Source organism: Erythrolamprus reginae, chromosome 3, assembly GCF_031021105.1.
Source record: "Erythrolamprus reginae isolate rEryReg1 chromosome 3, rEryReg1.hap1, whole genome shotgun sequence".
Lineage (NCBI taxonomy): Eukaryota > Metazoa > Chordata > Lepidosauria > Squamata > Dipsadidae > Erythrolamprus > Erythrolamprus reginae.
The window spans coordinates 94,745,465-94,765,943 of NC_091952.1; the positions used below are offsets into that span (position 1 = coordinate 94,745,465).

General features: G+C 38.0%; 1 protein-coding gene across 23 annotated transcripts in view; it reads left to right on the top strand.

Annotated features, from left to right (window-relative positions):
* The window catches only part of ADGRL2 (adhesion G protein-coupled receptor L2), a 312,721-nt gene that overhangs the window by 249,432 nt on the left and 42,810 nt on the right, over positions 1–20,479 (top strand). For 14 of the 23 annotated variants that reach the window (XM_070746215.1, XM_070746219.1, XM_070746217.1 and 11 more), the window contains 5 exons: positions 10,706–11,002; positions 11,601–11,704; positions 12,082–12,267; positions 12,871–12,909; positions 17,406–17,589. In XM_070746215.1, coding sequence (XP_070602316.1) covers positions 10,706–11,002; positions 11,601–11,704; positions 12,082–12,267; positions 12,871–12,909; positions 17,406–17,589 — 810 coding nt within the window. The remainder of the gene's footprint in view (positions 1–10,705; positions 11,003–11,600; positions 11,705–12,081; positions 12,268–12,870; positions 12,910–17,405; positions 17,590–20,479) is intronic. The other 9 variants (XM_070746224.1, XM_070746216.1, XM_070746220.1 and 6 more) reach the window with 1 other exon arrangement.

The following is a 20,479-nucleotide window of genomic DNA, read 5'->3' on the forward strand; positions in this document are numbered from 1 at the left end:
CGTGCGCTTTCGGGACACCCCCATCTCTGCTTCTCAGCTGGGAAGCGGAGCTGGCAATGGTAGACGGCGCGCGCGAGCGCGGGGATACCCCAGCTCTGCTTCCCAGCTGAGAAGCGGAGCTAGGGTGTCCGCAAGCGTGCGCGCGCTTCGGGACACCCCCCCGCTCCGCTTCTCAGCTGGGAAGCGGAGCTGGCGGGCGAAGGGCGGGTGGCGGTGGAAGTAAAAACACCATCTGCGCATGCGCAGATGGTGTTTTTACTTCCGCACCGCTACTTCGCGAAAAATCGATCATCGCGAGGGGTCCTGGAACGGAACCCTCGCGATGATCGAGGGATCACTGTATAACAAATCCTCTATTTAAATGACTATCATTAAATTTGATATGTTTATATTCAAAATACATACATACAAATAGTCTCCAACTTACAATACTTTATTTAGAAACTGTTCAATGTTAAATGGCACTGCAAAAAGTGACATGACTATTTTCACAATTGCGACCATTGCAACACTCCCCATGGTCACATGATCAAAAATGCAGTTGATTGGCAACCAACTCTCATTTATGACAGTTACAGTGCCCTGAGGTCATGTGACCTTCCGTCCAGGAAATTCAGTGGGGAAGCCAGACTATGGAAACTTTTGCATCTCATTTAGAAGCCAAGGACTCAGAGTATGGAGGAAGAATGGGAAGGCCCACACATCAAGATGCTTGAAGTCCAGTATGAAGTTTCCACAGTCTGTGTTGATTTGGGGAACCATGTCATCTGCTGGTATTGGTGCACTGTGCTTCATTAAGTCCAGGGTCAACACAGCCATCTACCGGGAGATTTTGGAGCACTTCATGCTTGCTTCCGCAGCTTTATGGGGATGCTGACTTCCAGCAGGACATGTAACCTGCCCACACTGTCAAAAGCACCCAAACCTGGTTCAGTGACTGTGGTATTACTGTGATTGATTGGCCACCTGACCTGAACCCCATAGATAATCTATGGGACATTGCCAAGAGAAAGATGAGAGACATGAGACCAAACAATGCAGAAGAGCTGAAGGCCGCTATTGAAGCATCCTGTTCTTCTATAACACCTGAGCAGTGCCACAGGCTGATAGCTTTCATACCACGCCACATTGAGGCAGTAATTTCTGCAGAAGGCCCCAAACTAAGTTCTGAGTCCATATGCATGCTTATAATTTTCAGAGGTCTGATATTGTTCTTTGTACAATCCAGTGAAGGGCTACCAAAATTTTTACTACCACACTGTGGGCATGGCTTATGCAGGACGCCCTGCATTTTCTTTCAACATCTTTCTGTGCAGATTGGGTGCTCTGGGGTGGAGCTCCATTTTTGCTACCCCACTGCGGCAGCGCTCCCCCCCCCCCCCATCTGGGCAGTAGCTTATCCCTGGTACAATCCTTGTTTTATTGATTGCATGTAATATTAGATTTGTCATATGCTGTTTTATTATTGTTGTTAGCCGCCCCAAGTCTACAGAGAGGGGCGGCATACAAAACTAATAAATAAATAAATAAATTCTAATTACTTGAGATAGTGGATTTGGGGTTTTCATGAGCTATAGCCCATAATCATCACAATTATGACAAATCATGGCTTGAACTATCTTGCCTTGCATGTAATGAGTCTCTCTCATATATTATGTTTCACCTTTAAAGTTGCATTGCTGAAATGAATGAACTTTTGCATGATATTCTAATTTTTCAAGTTTCACCTGTATAATAAAGAAATACTCACACAAACATAATTTTTTCAAATAAGAGCTTTGTATAATCCCATACTTTATTTCATTTTCTATAGTTTGTAGGAACAATCGCTTGTATTTTCACAATAAAAGTGCAGCAGCCAGTTGATGTGACTAAGCACAGAAAAATCTTCGTTTATAGTTGTTTTTAAAAAGCATAATGTATATAAATTAATCCACTCAATTCAAATGAGGTTGGAAGTGTTGCAGGAGATTTATTTTTAAAAAAATTACTGGATTGGACCCAAACTTTGTGTTACTTTCATTAAATCCATTAAAGTTAATAGGACAAATTGATTTCAGTGAGCCTGTACTACTAAATATGATTAAATCTGGATCTAATCCAATAAAGTAAGCAAATGCATTTCATTCTTTGACATTCATTTTCTTTTCAAGAATGAACATTGAGAGACAAAGAGCATGAGCTAAACTTTTTTTTTTAATTTTAATGATTAGAGTTTATGCATTCTGCTCAGGGTTAAAGCAGATACAGTATAAGCAACTGTTTCTACCTTTTTCTGCTCTTAGAAAAGAAATTGTCCTAATATCAAACATTTAATGATGTCACAGGGTCAAAATGTCCACTGCAGAAGCCAAGGCCTATTCTTGCAGAATATCTAATTTAAGACCATTATAAAGAATTCAGCCATCATTTTACTTGTGATGCGTGCAATAATGATATGTCCAGAGACTCAACATACCCTGTCTTTCATCTTGTAGACTGTCAGTACCTGTCCCTACCTCAGCTTCCTTCTTCAAAATGGTTCAAATACCACATTTGCTCTCTTTCCATCAAACAGAATTATTTCTCTCACTTATTGTATCTTAGTTCCCCCTATAGCTAAATATCAGAACAGATATTCCTCATGTTACAGGAGTACATATTACTACTATAGATGCTTTTCCTATTTACTACTTTGTTATTTTGCTTTTATATACTTGCCTACGTTGTAGTTGAGCACTTCTTTAGAAAAGTAATACATTGGGAAAATATCATTTCCTTTGTATCTAAAACTGAAGAATATATTAAACAATAATAGCAATATCATTTAGGCTTATATACCACTTCACAGTACTTTACAGCACTCTTTAAGCCAGTGATGGGCAATTAATTTTGCCATGGGGCCACATGAGAAATTGGGATCATTTTAGAGGGCTGGACTAATATAATTAACTCAGTTCTACCCTCTTCCTTGATTTCTCTCTCCCAAATTACACCCCCCATACACACACACATACACACAAAGAGCGCAAACTTCCCCCCTGTTCCTTATTTATTTATTTGCCCCTCCATTCTCCTCCCTTCACTTCCTCACTTGCGCTGCTTCTCCCCAGCAGTCCACACCCCCACTCCCAGCTGGCCCCGCCCCTGCTTTTTCACGATAACACTCACTTATGGCACAATAACATCCAATATGGCATGAAGCTGCCCACCCGCCTTCTTCCCCTCTGTGTTGGTTCACCACCGCCCCCCCAGCTGCCCACCGCTGCCCTTGCATCCTATCTTCTAGGCTGTTGTCCCCCCTCCATCTTGGCTGCCCAGCCTGTTCCCGTCGCAGTTGGGCTGCTGCTGCTGCTGCCACCCTGAGCCTCAGCATCTGCCCCCCCCCTCCCAACCCGTTGCCTTTTGTCCGGCACTGCAGAGAGGAGAGAGCCATGAGGAAGGAGGCATTGTTGCTTTCCTGCAGCAAAACGGGACTAAAAAGGGCGATCCCGATTTGTCCCATGATGGTGGGGCTCTAAGAGAGCCTTGTTGGTGAGTGTTTTTTTGTCCTGTTCATTTGAGGTACTTGTTCCCCCCCCCCCACTTTATGGCTTCCTCCTCCAGAAAACCGATCACAGATAGCGGGTGGGCCGGTCACAGACAGTGGGTGGGCCGGATGCGGCAGCCCCTTGCCCAGGTCTCCTTTAAGCAGTTTACAGAATTAGCATATTGCCCCAACAATCTGAATACTCAGTTCACCAGTTCAGAAGGATGGCTGGCTGAGTCAACCAAGATCGAACTGCTGGCAGTTAACAGAATTAGCCTGCAATGCTGTATTTGAATCACTGCACCACCACTTTTATTTGATTTTTTTTTTAAAAAAAAATATTTTCTATACTATATTATTTTGGAGGGACTATATTGTTTTTTAATTGTTATGTTTCTGTTATATAACAGGACAACCATTTCCTAACTTTACAGGCTGAATACTTTGATACACTTCCCAGAATTTCAAAATCTAAGATTAAAAACAGGATTAGAAATATCTTATCATATTTTCCATGAATAAAGTCCCCCAGTATTATAGGGCTTATTTCTGTCCTCTGTATGGTTTAGGTTTATTCTCTTTGACTCAGAGATCTTCTTTCCTTAATTACTCCCTGGACTGATCTCTTGCTGATATTTATGCATTTAAGTTTCTGGCACCTTCAGAGGCATGAAACTAGGCTGTACAACCAGACAAATAGAAAAACGATTAGACGACATCAACAAGTATGAGATGATGCAATTTTCCTCTAACTGATTTGCATGAGTTGCTTTAGTTACATCTTTTGTTTCAACATGACCCCTCCCCCTGCCTCCTCAAACACCAGATCTATAGGGTGCAATTATTCACCGCATTTCAGAATGCAGATAGGAATCCTGCAATCAAAATGGATTTAGTTTTAATTCCAACATACTGCAAAAGTTTAAAGCAGCTGAACAATTACCAAATTTCTTTGCATTTGCATCCCAAATGCAAAACAACCACACCACCTTTTATCTAGTATGGCCACCAATTACACTCAGATCAGCTGAATTGACTGACACCTTTAAAAATGTAGATAATGCTAATTGCTACTTTCTGCCAAATGTATCTTCCGCAAACCTTTCTTAATGTCTATTTTGCCAAATCTGTTTGGATGCTTTTGGTGCCACCTTTAGGGAAGGTAATGTAGTTATCCTCCATTCAGATTGTGCATGGTGAGCAAGAGTAGGAAACTGACTTTTCCACGGGGCCTTTTTAATAATTCTAGGCATTTAGACTCAGTGTTTGAACTTTAAATAATTCTACAGCACAGGTAGCACAAGTATTAAAAGTGTGCAGATCGTGTTTTCTCCCCCGCCCTCAAGAAAAAGCAGATGTATTTCAGAACTCATTTTTTAAATAGCCACACTGATGGCAGTGGAATCTGTCTTTGCAAATGAACAGCTGCACATAAAGTGCTGCATGAAATTATATGCTCTTGTGATTTTAACCTCCTAGCTGGACTCAAAAAAAGAGTCATCGTGATCCCTTTTAGTGATGTTAAGCTGTAGGGCACAAGGGTGGCTTAAATGAGTTAGAAGCTGTCAGAAGTAAGAGGATCTGTGAGAGTATTAATTGCACTATTGTTGATACAGATTTTTGTCATGGAGAAATGACTTAATTAAACACATGGTGTCTAGAATATCGGTAATAAGGAAAACCTACCCCCCTCCTCATTCTTTCCATAGTGCCCCAAGATCTGAAGCAGTAGTAGCTTCTTGACACTTTCCCAAGCATTTGTAATGCTTTTGACAACATTAATTGAGAAAGCATCGGGAGTCTGGCTGCATTGTAATCAAAAGAAAATTGCAGAGATTTCACAAGATGCCAGGCAAGTACTTACAGAGAAGATAGACAGGTTTGAGGAGTCTGCTTCCTTTTTTTTTCTTTTCCAACAGGTAGGCTGAATAGAAAGTTCAGCAAGATTGCACAGGCGGTACTCTTATCAGACTAGCGATGAAACGTGGCACTTCACAAGGGTTTTTTGTGTGTGCGTGTATTGGTGATGGAAAATGAGAATCGAAAAACCATGTCTTTCAGAAAGAGTTAGTTCTCGAGAGTACTCAGCTAGAAATAAGGAAATAGATAGGTAGACAGACAGACGTACACATTTTTATTCTATATAAAACTATATAAATGCAAAGAAGACACGTAGAAAGAAAGACATAAGCATAAATTTAAGCCATTCCTGCATTAATCTTACAGTTGACTATAAGGTCAGAAGTCTGCAACAGGCATTGAATGTGTGTAATATTAGGCACCTTAGAAACTTTAAGAGAGATTTAAAAGGGGGGGGGGTGTTTTTGTTTTATATAATGTCCTCAGTAAATTTTGAATGAAACAAGTAAGATGTACAATCAACTCTGGCTTTCTTAAACCTTTTCAGAATGGATGCATATGGATGCTTTCAGTTTTGACCATTACAGGAATGTTGAAAAATGTATGATTTTTTTTTTGGAGGGGGGTGTTGAAGGGTACAATTCTTGTCTACATTCTAATAAAATTACAAGGTCCTTACCTTTTCCCTTTCCCTTCTTCCTCTCCCTTATCCCCATTAGAAAGAAAGATTCTTTTCAGGTTCTTTCAAAAACAGATGTCTTACCTATCTCCTTGTTTGCATTTGTGGTTAAATTCAATTTACATTCAAGAATATTGTGTTTTTAGAAGTTATAGCCTAAGGACAGAAGAGGTTTAAATCCTTTAAAAAAAAAAGCATAAGCCTTTAGGAAATAAGTGTCAAAGAAAAAAAAACCCTAAAAAGTGTCAAATCCGGTTGTTTCCAGAAGGGCCTGAATTCATAGGGAGTGAATGCTTGTCACAATTTTTAAATTCCTCCAGGCAGGGACCTGTCTTTTCTTTGTTTGGGAAAATGGAGAGAACCACCAGATACAGGTTGTTGTTTTTTTAAAGCAAAAATTCTGAGTTGTGTTGCTTCACCAGTTAACAATTCTTTTAATATTGCAATAGCTAGAGATAGGTTAATACTCTGCTGTGCAGGTGGACTTGCTAATTCTATCTTTTAGGACTGTAAATTAAAATGCCTTTTTTTTTCTTTTTAGCTGCTTCTTTTGATGACCCGACTGCTTGTTTCCTTTTCTTCTCTGTAGCTTTCCGGGAAATTGTTATTTACAATTCTCATACATTTTTTATAAGCTATGATGGATCTAATGAGACTTCCTTTCCTGAAAATCAGATGGTATTCTTAATTTCATGCAGGAAATACCATGGTTGATCTTGCTTCCCACACTGAATAATGATAATTCAGGGAGAGAAACCGTTCAGTTTCATGAATTCTTTTTCAAGTTTTTCAAGCCTCTGTACAAAAAGCAAAGCTGCAGGATTCCTAGTTGAATACTAATAGTCCTCGACTTATGACCACAACTGAGCCCTAAAATTTCTGTTGCTATGTCAGACATTTGTTAAATGGGTTTTGCCCCATTTCACAGTTGTGAAGTTAGTAACACGGTTGCTAAGGGAATCTGGCTTTCTCTATTGACTTAGCTTGTCAAAAAGATACAAAAGATGATCACATGATCCTGGAACACTGCAACTGTCATAAATATGAATCAGTTGTCATGGGGGATGCCTCCAATGGCCATAAGTGTGAAAACCTTTATAAGTCACTTGTTTCAGTGCCATTTTAACGTTGAACGGTCTATTGTAAGTCAAGGACTATCTGTACAAGTTTCTCATGAATTTATCTGTTTTAAAATATTTCATCATATATTTTAAAATCAGGATTGCTGGACCCATTGTTCCGCAGGTATATCAAACCAGAAATGCAACTTAATGGTTTTTTTCCCCTTCCTCTTTCATCTTTAATATCACACATTCAGATCCTGGTTACCTGGATATAAAGTCAAGCTGTTTTATTTTTTGTTAAGTCAATGTGTTGTAATGTTTGGGGTTTTGGACCAAGATTGGGTTCAAATTGCAATCTATCTTGAGAGCATTGATGTTATCGGGATAAAATGAAGAGAGAGATCCCATGTAAGCCTCCCAGATGGAAAGACAGGATTAGCAATCTTAACAAATGTTGCTATCACTCACTTGCAGACAGTATGTTGCTTAATACTTTTTCTTCCTGTTTTCCACTTGATATCTAGTGAAATAATCATTTTGGGATTTAACTTCTGAACCTTAAAAAAAAACATTGAGAGAGTGTCAAATTCTTTTTCTATTTTTTTTCTCTAGTTAATTGTTAATTTTCATGGCTTTTACTCTAGGTATTTATTTACTTATTATCTTATAAATTACGATTTAAACCATAAACATGTTAGTATATCAAATTATAAAATAAGTCAATATGTAGGTAAACACTGTGTAATAGATTAGCATAGCAATGCTTTAAGGAATGTGTCACAACAGAATCAGTACATTCCAGTCATAGTAATATAGAAGCTGCATCTAATTTTGGTGCATTAAATTGAGTTGATACTCTAGAGCTCCTACCACAATTTGTTTAATTCATTGGTTAGAGTTTTGAAGTGTTCATGTTATTACATAGATTTTTAAAATATTTTCGTATACTTTTTTCCTGCGACTCATTTTAAAGTTAAAATGAATAGTTATAGATATCAAATGTAATAATTATTCTCAGTGAATTAACATGAAGGGGGAAAAAAAAGAATTACATTGCCAGTCCAAAGAATTACATTGCCAATCTAAAATGTTAATAAAATAGATTAAATCAGCCAAGATAGCATTTTGCAGGGATTTGGTACAACCCTTATTTCTTCATAAGCATTTAATTTAAATTTTAAAATCATATTCTAGAAATCTAATCCTGATAATTTTAAAAATGAGTGATGACATTTTCCTTTGATGTTATTGTGAATTGTCTAGCAAAGCTGTCAGATTTTTTCTAGAGATATCTTTAGAGAGCTTATAGACACTATAGCACATCTTCACAGATCTTGATTCAGGAAATAAGTCAACTAGAAATAGATTCCAAATCTCCATCACTGTTCAGAAATTTAAATGTCTCTATTCTGATCAGCACTAGGAAGCCACAAATTACCCTCCCCCCCACTTTGAGAAAATTAGATTAACTTTGAAAGTAGGGGAGAAATCTGCACAAGTCAAGAGGTTCTTTTCCAGATAACTGGGATTTTTTTTCTTCCAAAAATTAAAAAATTGTAAGCGATGGAAGACCCAAAAGAAGAAATGATGTCACAATTCACATGCTATTATTATAGTTTGAAACAGATTCTCCAATGCGCTGCTTAGGAGAGTCCAATGTGGGTTATACTCTAGTCTTATTGGTAGGGACTGAGTTTGAATTTAAATAATTAATTCTGTCCCACCCCCTGCTTGCCCCAGAGGGCTCAGTTTTTAAACTCAGTCATAGAGTAGGGATGTTATTTTTATCCTCTCCGACTGACTTCGGTCCATGAGCCTTAAATTTGCCAAAGTTTGGAGAATCTTTCTTTTAGACTGATACAATTAGAAAGCAAGGCCATTCAAATTTCTATTGGTGCACTGTAAAACTTTGAGCCATAACCAAGATAAGGATAGGCTATGTGGATAGCAAGAACAAGGGCTGAAGAGTTGAAAAAGACACTGTTTGCCTTATGATATCAGCACTGCAAGGCTTCTAGGTTGAAGAATCTGGAGGTAGATACACAAAATAATGCAAAATGTGAGAGAATCCCAGGAAAACTGATCCAGAAATAAAAGCTGAAGGTACAATTACAGAGAAACAAGCAGGAGGGACTTGAAATGGGTATCACAGGAGAACCACTTGTTGGAAGCAAAATCCAGTCTGGTTCCAAGCCGGGAGAGAGGATTTATATGGAGTTATACCAAAACAAGTTTAGTTTAAATTATTATTTTTTCTCCAATGGAAACAAAGACACGGAAATTCACTAGAATATGTTTCAAACAGTACCCTCTACTTCTACCTATTTATTCTGTTCCAGAAAATATAGCTGGGCCTCATTTCTTCCATAGCTTTATTTTTGAAATGGGCATGAAATATAAAACTCCCCATACAGTATAATAATAGCTAGGAATAGCTCTTAGTCGTGTAAAATAATAACAATTTAGGAAGAACTCTGTGTATATGAAGGCAAATCCCAGCTAGAGAACTGGCAGCTGTGATTTCATATTTTTTATGTATTTAAATCATCATCATCATTCACTCTAAACATCTGGCTGACTATGTGACCAACCATGATTCTTTTTTCTTTTTTAATTCTTCAGTGTTGGCAGGTATTCACATCATTTACAAAGATCCAAAGTGCTTAAATTCTATTGAAAAAAGCTTGGAACTTGGAACAGTTACCCAGATTATTTCTGGATGAATAGATAAAATGAACAATTCTAGAAGCTAACAGAGAAGTTTACTTGCTGAAAACTAGTTTTCTCGGATGACTTGGCAGTGTAGTTGGCTTAAATTGCTTTATTAGAAAGGGATGTTTAAGGTCTAAGATGTCGAAATACTGAGATAATACAAGCATGCAACATTCCAGTCTCCCAAACTCCTCCTCACCCCATTTTGGATCTAATCAGGTGTGCAAGAAATCTCTGAAGCAAGAATGTCTGCCAGGGCAGCAAGATGTTACACTAATTATCTTTCTTCAAGTGACAGAGTGAGTGACATCAAGTAGGGTGTTTTCTTTTTTTTGGAGGTTTTTGTTTGTTTATTTTTGGTTAACCAAGTTATTTATAACCTGTCCCTCTGTTGTAGGGTTTCCTTGTTTATTTTGCATTTTTCCAAAGCGAGCATTGATTTTATCTCTTCGATCAATATAATTTTATGATCTTTTATTAAATGTATCTGTTGTGAGTAGACAATTTGGTACTATTTCCTCCCAGGCTTTAAAAATATAACTAACAATTTGTATTCAAGATGTAAGAGATATGTGTAGACACAGCCATGCATTGCATCTAAGTATGGATTATGTGTTCATCTTTATTAATATTCTTAATTCTTACTATATATTTTCATCTGATTACCTGGCAATCCTCTATGAAGGAGAAGGAAAATGTTTCACAACGGTTCTTATTCATTCTTCCTCCATATAACATTTTCTTTTCTTTATGTTTATCTAATTTAAAATCTTCCTATCTCCCTCACAAGGGGCTCTGGACATTGTATAGCTAACATATCAAACCCTTAAAAGAGTATATCAAATTTAAAAGGCAAAGAGTAACATTGGTTTTCCTTTACAGTGCCTACCACAGCAGAGACAATAACTCCATCCACAGAGCTATTCAAAACAACTGTATCTACCACAAGCACTACCCCACACAAAGTTCCTGTTAGCACAACTATGGCTGCGGGAACCAAAGAAGATAGTAGAGGTCCCAAGTCACCACCAGCAGTTTCTACTACCAAAATTCCTCCCGTTACAAGTTTTTTCCCGCTGCCTGAAAGATTCTGTGAACCGGATGTGGCCCGGGGGATTAGCTGGCCTCAGACTCAAAGGGGAATAATGGTGGAACGCCCCTGCCCCAAAGGAACCCGTGGTAAGTTTTTAAAAACAAATAAGATGCTTGAAAAAAAATCTGCCTTGAACTCTTGTTTTCCCTTGCTGACTACTCCTAACCTGAAAATATGACATTTTCAGGTTTTAAACTATAGAGGGCATTGAAGCCTAGAAATGTACTTACAGTCCTTTTTCTATTGTTTCAGATTTATTTATTTATATTCACCTATAAAATTATTATTTTATAAATAACTTCAGGCAGCAGAATTAATATTCCTTCCTCCTCCAATTTTTCACATAACAACAACTTTTGTGAGGTATGTTTAACAGAAACAGTCAGTTACAAACTCTTGGGACATCTTTCCCATGAACTCTATTTTGATTAATTCTAGGACAAAAAATAATACAGCAAACATTCATTTTTAATTGATTTTCTGAAAACCCAATATTATTAGCACTGCTTTGGTTTGCTATTAGTATCCTGTACATATCTAATATTTTTTTCAAATCATTAAAAGTTGAATATATATTAAACCTCAGTCCAATTTTTTTTCAGGTTACAAAGATGTATGGAAGATTTTAAAAAGGGGAAAGAAAAGTTAATAACTATATAAACACATTTTTGGTATCTTTTATAGGAACAGCTTCATACCTCTGCATGATTTCAACAGGAACATGGAACCCTAAGGGTCCTGATCTTAGCAACTGTACTTCACACTGGGTAAACCAACTGGCCCAGAAGGTGAGTTGGAATAATATATTAATATGATGGCATACATAATATGAGAATTTGTAGATGAATGTTTAGTTCATAACAAATGAGAATTGCATTGCTCTCAGAATAGACTTTGGATCTTATCTGGAGTTATAAGATCCAGGATACAAAATTGCCAACAGCCACTAGATGGAAAAAATGTATCTGGTCTTAGGGCTATAATAAAATTAAAAGTTGAAATTATGTTCTTGTTTTTTTGTGCTCACAAAAATAACCAGTAGAACAAGAGATTCTTAATAGATTCAGAATCTATTCTTAATAGATTCTTCTTAATGGGAAGAATTTATAGAAACTGTTTTTTGTTTTGTTGCTTAAGTTAGTTTGCCTTTCAATTACCATTTCAGATCAGAAGTGGAGAAAATGCTGCTAACCTTGCCAATGAATTGGCTAAACACACCAAAGGACCAATTTTTGCCGGTGATGTCAGTTCATCGGTCAGACTGATGGAACAGTTGGTAGACATCCTTGATGCTCAGCTGCAAGATTTGAAGCCCAATGAGAAGGACTCTGCAGGGCGAAGTTACAACAAGGTAGATAAAGACCGAATCAGATTTCTCAAGTGTATTCTAAAATATGTTTGTCTTGCAATTTGTTGGTTTCCATAAAATGACCACTATTTGTTTGGTTTACTCTGGAAGTAGGGAAGGTTTGGGAATTTTAGAGCTAAAATTATCAAATTAAGATAGTTGTGTGGATGTTCAAGCTATAACACATTTTCACACACGCAACAAATTATTTCACTGTAAAGAATAAAAAGAGAACTTGTCCAACTGGGCAGTTTTGTTCATTTTATCTTTATAACATTGGGGTGAAAGAAAGTTGGGAAGAAGACATTTCTGTTTTGTTGCAATCATTTGGTCTCAATCCCTTCCTAATATGAATTAGGGTCCTAAAAGTATTTGAATATACCAAGGAGCTGATTAATCCATAATTTATTAAAACATACCTTTCATTGGGCTTCCTAAAACTGGCACATTGATTAAGAATAATTAAACACACTATGGTTATTATATCAGCAAAAATATTTCTTGAGTTTACACGTAAGTGGTCAACAATCATTAAATAGTAGCATTTCTACTGCAGTTTTTTTGTGTCTAACCTCTGATTTTTTTCCCCCCTGATTTACTAACAAGCTCCAAAAGCGAGAGAAGACATGCAGGGCTTACCTTAAGGTATCTCTCCTGTCACCTTGCTTTCTCCCTGCTGCTACGTTTTTGCTCTTGCTGCATGATCCTTTGTATTTCAGTATTTGGATAATATGTATATTGTATCCCTCCACAGCCCCTGTGCAGAGTGTTATGTTTGCACAGATCCCATTTCTGAGAGTAAGCCAATAATAGAATAAGCCAATAATCAATAGTTCATTTCCTTCCATATTTTGTGTAAAAAAAATATAAGGATGGGAATGGGGATTAAACTAAATCCAAGATAGCAGTCGGTTGTTTCCTCTGTATTTTGCTTTAAACCCAGATGTTATATATATATATATATATATATATATATATATATATATATATATATATATATATATATGTAGCTCTGCATATCACACACTGTTTAATCATAGCAAGCAAAATCCACAGATGGATTCCACTTCACGTACCCACTCCCTAAACCTTATGGAGCAAGAATGTCACATCATTCCCACCTTGTCTTTCTGCACTAACACCTCCTGTTTTTATCTTTCTAGTGTACCACTGAATTCAAAACAATAACTATTTGTGTGATTTTATAAACATTTTCCTGTAACAACTGCTGTTACTGGAAAAACCATCCCATTTTCTAGAGCAGTAAAATTATTCAGAACTTAAATACAGGTAGTTCTTGATGTGCAGCTACAATTGGGAGCAAACATTATACTGTTAAGTTGTTATGTCAAGTCAAAGAGAACGTGATTTTATAATTTTTACCGTGGTCAGAAAGAAATGATATGGTTGCTAAGTAAATCCTGCTTCTCCAATAGCATTTTTTTGCCAGAAATTCCCCCCCAAAAAAGGTTTCCAATTATAATCATGTAATTTCAGAATGCTGCAGCTAGTCATAAATGAAAAGTGATTTCTAAGAAACTGAATTGCAGTCACATAACTTGCACGTATAGATCATAATTGACTTTTCCAAACTCTGTCATAAATTTGGACCATTGTAAAATGAATTATCGTAAATCCAGGACTACCTGTATCTGGCAGTGAACATTCGTGCTCATGCCAATATCTACACATCATACCTCTGACTGGTGGTATTTTGGGGGTTGGAAAACAGCATGGCAGTTTTAATTATAGAATTTCCAATTAGCATTACAGAAAGAAATACAAGTTTAAATTGAATCTGCCTATAATAGAGCAAAGGCATTTTTTTTATGAAACTGTTAAGTTATTACAATCGTAACCCTCCAAATTGCTTAAGAATAATTATACTGTTCAAGATTAATTCACTTTCTGCCCCATTTCCACTGAATCTATAAATCCATTACTCTCAAAAGGGACAGCTGAACATTATTAGTATTACATCTCCAGCAGTGCTAACTTTGTTTAGACTTACTCAGGTTAGATTGATGCAGGTTCCTGGGGATTAAAGAAAAGCAGGCCTGGATTAATGTGAATCTTAATTCACTTTAACCTAGGTTATAGGTAAAGTATAGACATGACTAGAAACACAATAAGAAACATATGCATTCAAATCCTACTCCCAGCTGGTCTTCCCATCCAGTGCTGGAAGAGTTATTTATACCTTTAACATTTAAATTTGAAAGGAGATTAGTGCCTTTTAACTTAGAGTACATTCTGATAATAAATAGGAATATAAAATATCCAGTCTTAAACTTAACAGAATGAGTGGGCATATTGGGAATGCGGCTTGCATGGATGTCCTTATTTTTCCACATTTTAACATTAATTGTGTATAATTACCGACATATTATATATGTCGGTAATTTATAAATACAACACAAAAAAGTGACCAAGGAGAGCAAGTCAATTCTAAAGGAATTCATGATTCAGCTTTCTTAACTGGAGATAATCAATGTATTTGTTGTAGTGGTGAAAGCACTGAACTAGAAGTGGGAAGAAATAGATTTCTACTTCTAATTTAGGCATAGGTATCAGCTGGGTAACAATGACCCAGAAGGAAGGACAGAAGGATCGAAACATTTAAATATGTTAAAGGGTTAAATAAGGTTCAGGAGGGAAGTGTTTTTAATAGGAAAGTGAACACAAGAACAAGGGGACACAATCTGAAGTTAGTTGGGGGAAAGATCAAAAGCAACATGAAAAAATATTATTTTACTGAAAGAGTAGTAGATCCTTGGAACAAACTTCCAGCAGACGTGGTTGGTAAAACCACAGTAACTGAATTTAAACAGGCCTGGGATAAACATATATCCATTGTAAGATAAAATACAGGAAATAGTATAAGGGCAGACTAGATGGACCATGAGGTCTTTTTCTGCCGTCAGTCTTCTATGTTTCTATGACTTTTTATCAATCTTAGAGAAAAGGAAGTGGCAAACTATTTCCCCCCAAAATAGAAAATTGTGTCCGTAACCGACTATTTTAAAAAGGCCAAAAAAAAAAAAAAGAAGTAAGAGGAATGGGTAGCTAAGCAAAAAGTGGTTTACTTTAAAAGATAAATTTCATGGTCAAATCTAAAGTGTGACTGTATTTGTAAATGCAGTGACTGTGGAATTGGGAGGCATCGATAATTCTTATTGATTTCTATGAACCAAATTAATCTCCTGCTTAACTCCTCAGAAATCAAAAGAGTCTCAAAAAGGCTTAGGCTTATAAGAATTGTGATCTGAGGAATTATTCTGCCCCTTCTCCACACATATACACTTCCACCTTCTGAAAAGTGTTCAGCTGACTATTTTCATACGACTGGAGAAAAGCAGCAAGTCAGAAGATATTAAAAATGAAGAACCAGGCAAAAGGGCTTAAAACAGACATACACATATATAATTGACATAGCATGTGTCATCAGTGAGCCCAATAAGTGCACCACAAGCTCAATTTCTGACTGGGATAGTTTTAGCAGGTCACAAATGGATGGGTTTCACAAAATCTCCCCAAATTACTCATCAAAATCTAGCTAGTTCTAAGTAAATAAGGCAAGTTCTTACTCCTTGGCAGAGGACTCACTTGTAGTTCAGATAGATCAAAGGCTCCAATTCATATTTCTCGGTTATTAATGAATCCAGCCTCCACAGACCAATTTCTGTTCCACACTCTGCAATGGTTGAAGGGGTATCAGCGCGTGCAGTTGACTCTTCTGCTTCTCATTAGAGAAAAGAAGAAGAAAATCCTTTCGTATCAGTCAAAACTATCTTCCACCTGCCATTGGGGAGGCTCGCCAGGCAACCATAAAGAGGATATTAAAATGGATTAGGCTAATTAATTTTACTCCAGACAATAGTCCATACTGCTTCCCGTATCCATTCAGACATAAGAGCACAGTTTTGGACCTGACATTGTTTTTGTTCATGTAGTTCAGCCTGCTCTCATTTTCATCATTTTTGAAACAGATCAACCACATTATGTGTGCGCTTAATGATATATGTAACTAGTTAAATGAGACAAAATAAGTGTAACAGCTCAGCAGTGCAGAGCCTACTCGGTTGTGGGACTACATTAGCAATTAATTTAAGAGCTTCCCTTCAATTGACTTGTCAGTGGATGTGATTTTATTTATTATTATTTTGCCATGGGAATGTACAGGCTGCTATAAGATGCTTACATCCTGGCTTCACCAACAGGAATCCACATTTACTGCTGTTTCACTCTATCCTTCACAGAAGTTACAAACTAAAAATCCATAATCCTAATATATTTCCCATTATATACAAACTAGGACTATAGACAGTGATTTCCAAAAAGAGAAAGATTTGAAGCCATTTCTAACTGATAGCCAAACCTACTAGATAGCAGTTGACTAGAATTCTAAAGAAACTGAAAGACTATTATTCTCTTAGTATCATCCCTATTCTGGTTTGTTAAACCATGGTTTGATCATCAGAGTCCAATCAGTGTTTTCACTTTGAATCCTTTACCACACATTTAATTTTATATTATTCTATGATTGCTTATTTATTTGGTTGGTCAGTTAATTTACATCATGATTGTAGCCACCAGAAGCTCAATTTTTCTCTCAAGTTTTTCTTAAACAATAATCCTATGGAGTAGGTTGGATTAAATGAGGAGATAGACTTAAAATCAACCCATTAAGGCTGAATTTAATCATGAATATCCCCAGTCATAATCCAACACCTTGGCTATATATCAGACTGGCTGTCATATGTTTTATACACATATGGCTACATTTATGGGATTAGGCCAATATCTAACATTCTTTAGTTCCCAATTACTTAAAAAACTCCTGCAGATTCATGCATGCCTCAAAGCCCCCTTGAAACTTTGCTTTGACACTTTGGTTTCAAAATTAAAACCACGAGTATTTGCCTTTTTGCATTTCTTCAGTATGTTAAGTTCATACTTGCTCTAAGGCATGTTGCGCTGATCCTCTTTGTTCTGAAGCAAAGCAGTAGCTTTTTTTTTGTGCCTTTAAATAACTGTAAATCACATTGGCAGTTAAATATTGCAATTGCCATCTGATCGTATTAGGAACTTTCTCCTGCTGCCTAAGGCTATAGAACCTAATATTTTTCTAATGAATGCAGGCAATCGTTGACACCGTGGACAACCTCCTTAGGGCTGAAGCTCTGGAATCTTGGAAAGATATGAATTCTTCTGAACAAGCACACGCTGCAACAATGTTACTTGATACATTAGAAGAAGGAGCTTTTGTCTTGGCTGATAATCTTTTAGAACCAACAAGAGTTGCAATGCCTACAGATCACATAGGTAAGTCTTTGATTTAGAACAACATGCTAAAATGATGGCTTGGTAAAATAATCATATATGCTGTGTTTGCTGGAAAATTATATTTGTTCCGGTAATAATTATTCTTTTCATATATAAATAAAAAGTAGCTACAGTGATCCCCCGCTCGTTGCGAGGGTTCCGTTCCAGGACCCCCGCAACGAGCGGGTTTTCGCGAAGTAGCGCTGCGGAAGTAAAAACACCATCTGCGCATGTGCAGATGGTGTTTTTACTCCCGCAGCGCTAGCGAGGAGCCGAAGATTGGGGGCGGCGCGGCTGTTTTAAAATGTCGCCGCCGGCATGGGGGGCTTCCTAGCAGCCCCCCAAACCCGGGTTGGGGGTCCGGGGGGTGCTGGCAAGCCCCCCATGCCAGCGGCGACATTTTAAAACAGCCGCGCCGCGCTGGCTGTCAGCGCTTTCGAGCTGAGTCCCGGAGCGAATTCGTTCCGGGACTCAGCTCCAAAGCGCCGACAGCCAGCGCCAGCGAACGGCTTCTCCGCGCTGGCTGTCGCCGCTTTGGAGCTGAGTGCCGGAGCGAATTCGCTCCGGAACTCAGCTCCAAAGCGCCGACAGCCAGCGCCAGCGAACGGCTTCTCCGCGCTGGCTGTCGCCGCTTTCGAGCTGAGTCCCGGAGCGAATTCGCTCCGGCACTCAGCTCCAAAGCGCCGACAGCCAGCGCCAGCGAACGGCTTCTCCGCGCTGGCTGTCGCCGCTTTCGAGCTGAGTCCCGGAGCGAATTCGCTTCAGGACTCAGCTCGAAAGCGGCGAGAATGAACGGCGTGGGCGGGCGAAGGGCGGGCGGCAGCGAGGAGTTTGCGTGGGCGGTGGGGAAACTCCTTGCTGATGCCCGCTGCTCACCCTCCCGCCAGCAAGAGGGGGAAGACCCAGGGAAGCCGCCCAGCAGCTGATCTGCCGGGCCCCATCTACGCATGCGTGCCCATAGAAAAAAAGGGCACACATGCGCAGATGGTGTTTTGACTTCCGGGTTGAAAAATCGCAAATTACCCTGTTCGCAATGGTCGGGGACGCAATAACCGGGGGATCACTGTATTTATATATGACATTTATATGATTGCCCAACTCATTCACACTATCTCCAGAGGCTTACAGAATAAAACCCCAAATTTACAACCCAATGCACTTCCACTCTCCTGGTGACAACATTAAAACTAACTTCTGGATGTGCTATACTAATGGACAATCAAACATTGCATGAATGCCTTCCTGGCTACAACTTCCACTTGCTCCTTAAAACAGGACTCACAAGTCCAGGAGAATTCACAGATTATGCACTGAGTCTATCTGGGGCTATGCAATCTGTCCAAGACAAAGAATGGCAGCACTCCACGAATTAAGAGTTCCAAACCCAAAGTCATTCCATCACGCTAAGAGTTCAGTTTCAGCCCCTTGCTCCCCATTTAACCCCTTAACAGACTTCAGGCATTGCCTGACGGAGGTCATGGCAATAGCAATAACATTTAGACTCATATTGACTTCACCGGGCTTTACAGCCTTCTCTCTTAACTGGTTTACATAGTCAGCATATTGCCCCCAACAATTTGGCTCCTCATTTTACCAATCTCATAAAGATGGAAGGCTGAGTCAACCTTGAGCCAGTGAGAACTGAACTGCTTAACTGCAGGCAGCTGACGGTCAGCAGAATTAGCTTGCAATACTGCATTCTAACCACTGCACCACTATTCTGGCATCACTAAATTCATCATGGGCTGTGATATATCACTCATAATTGTAATGGATAACCTTACCCAGTGGCTTCATGCAGATGTTGAATAGAAGCAGAGAAATTGCTGAGCTATGCTGAACCCCACAAAGCAGAGGCTAAAGGCCATACCTATCACATTCGCCCTATCACTACTGACTAGGGAATAGTTGCAGAGGAAGAAAAATCAAGCAGATAATGCATGTCTTATAATAGCAGCTAAACCAGTTTTTAGTTATTGTTTTCTTTACTGAAATTATCATTACAAAAATTTAAGCAAATCATTTTTATCTTAACCATATCCCATTCTGTGAAGTATCAAGATAATAGCACTAATCTGTGATGGAGGTTTTGTAAGAGCTGATTAAAAATTGTGTTTGTGTATCTATGTAAGTAATTGAGATTCTTGACCTGGAAATTCTTTTCTCATTTATTATAATTTCATACTGAATTTTATTCATTTTTGATGACAATACAAGCCAATTTTGACCACACGGTGTAAAGGCTGTTTTTATTAAATGCAATGTAATTTCACCCAAGGTGAAAATACGTTCAGTGAGCTGTATCTCCAATATACAAAATAGTCATGATTCATAAACTGCAAAGTAGTTACTGACATTTCAAGCACAATGTATAATTTAAATGCTGAGGAGGAAAATACAAGTACTTCTTTTTAGAGATGTACAAATATCTTTTTCCTATGTTTGTTCCTTACTTAGTTAACCAGCTTTCTGTGTAAACCTGAATCCTTAACAATTATTTCATTTTATAGATTTTAAGAAATGTATTGAATCACACTGTAGGGACCAAATATCTAATTAATTACTGAAAAAAACCCCTTGCTGCTTGGATTTTTGAGTGAATTTCTCTATGTTTCTGTTAGTGAAGATGAAGCAGTTTACAGATACCTACTGTTGTATTAAGGAACTTAATATTGCCGCCCCGAGTTTTCGGAGAGGTGCGGCATACAAATCCAAATAATAAATAATAAATAAATAAATTGCATTCCTAAATACAGATCAAATTTTTCTTTCCTAGATTAAGTAGCATGTGTTCTTTAGTTTAAGTCTTATGTTTTACCAACACATTTTCTTTATGTAAACAGCTGTACCTCCTTCTATAATAAATGAATTCAGCATTAAAATGAATATA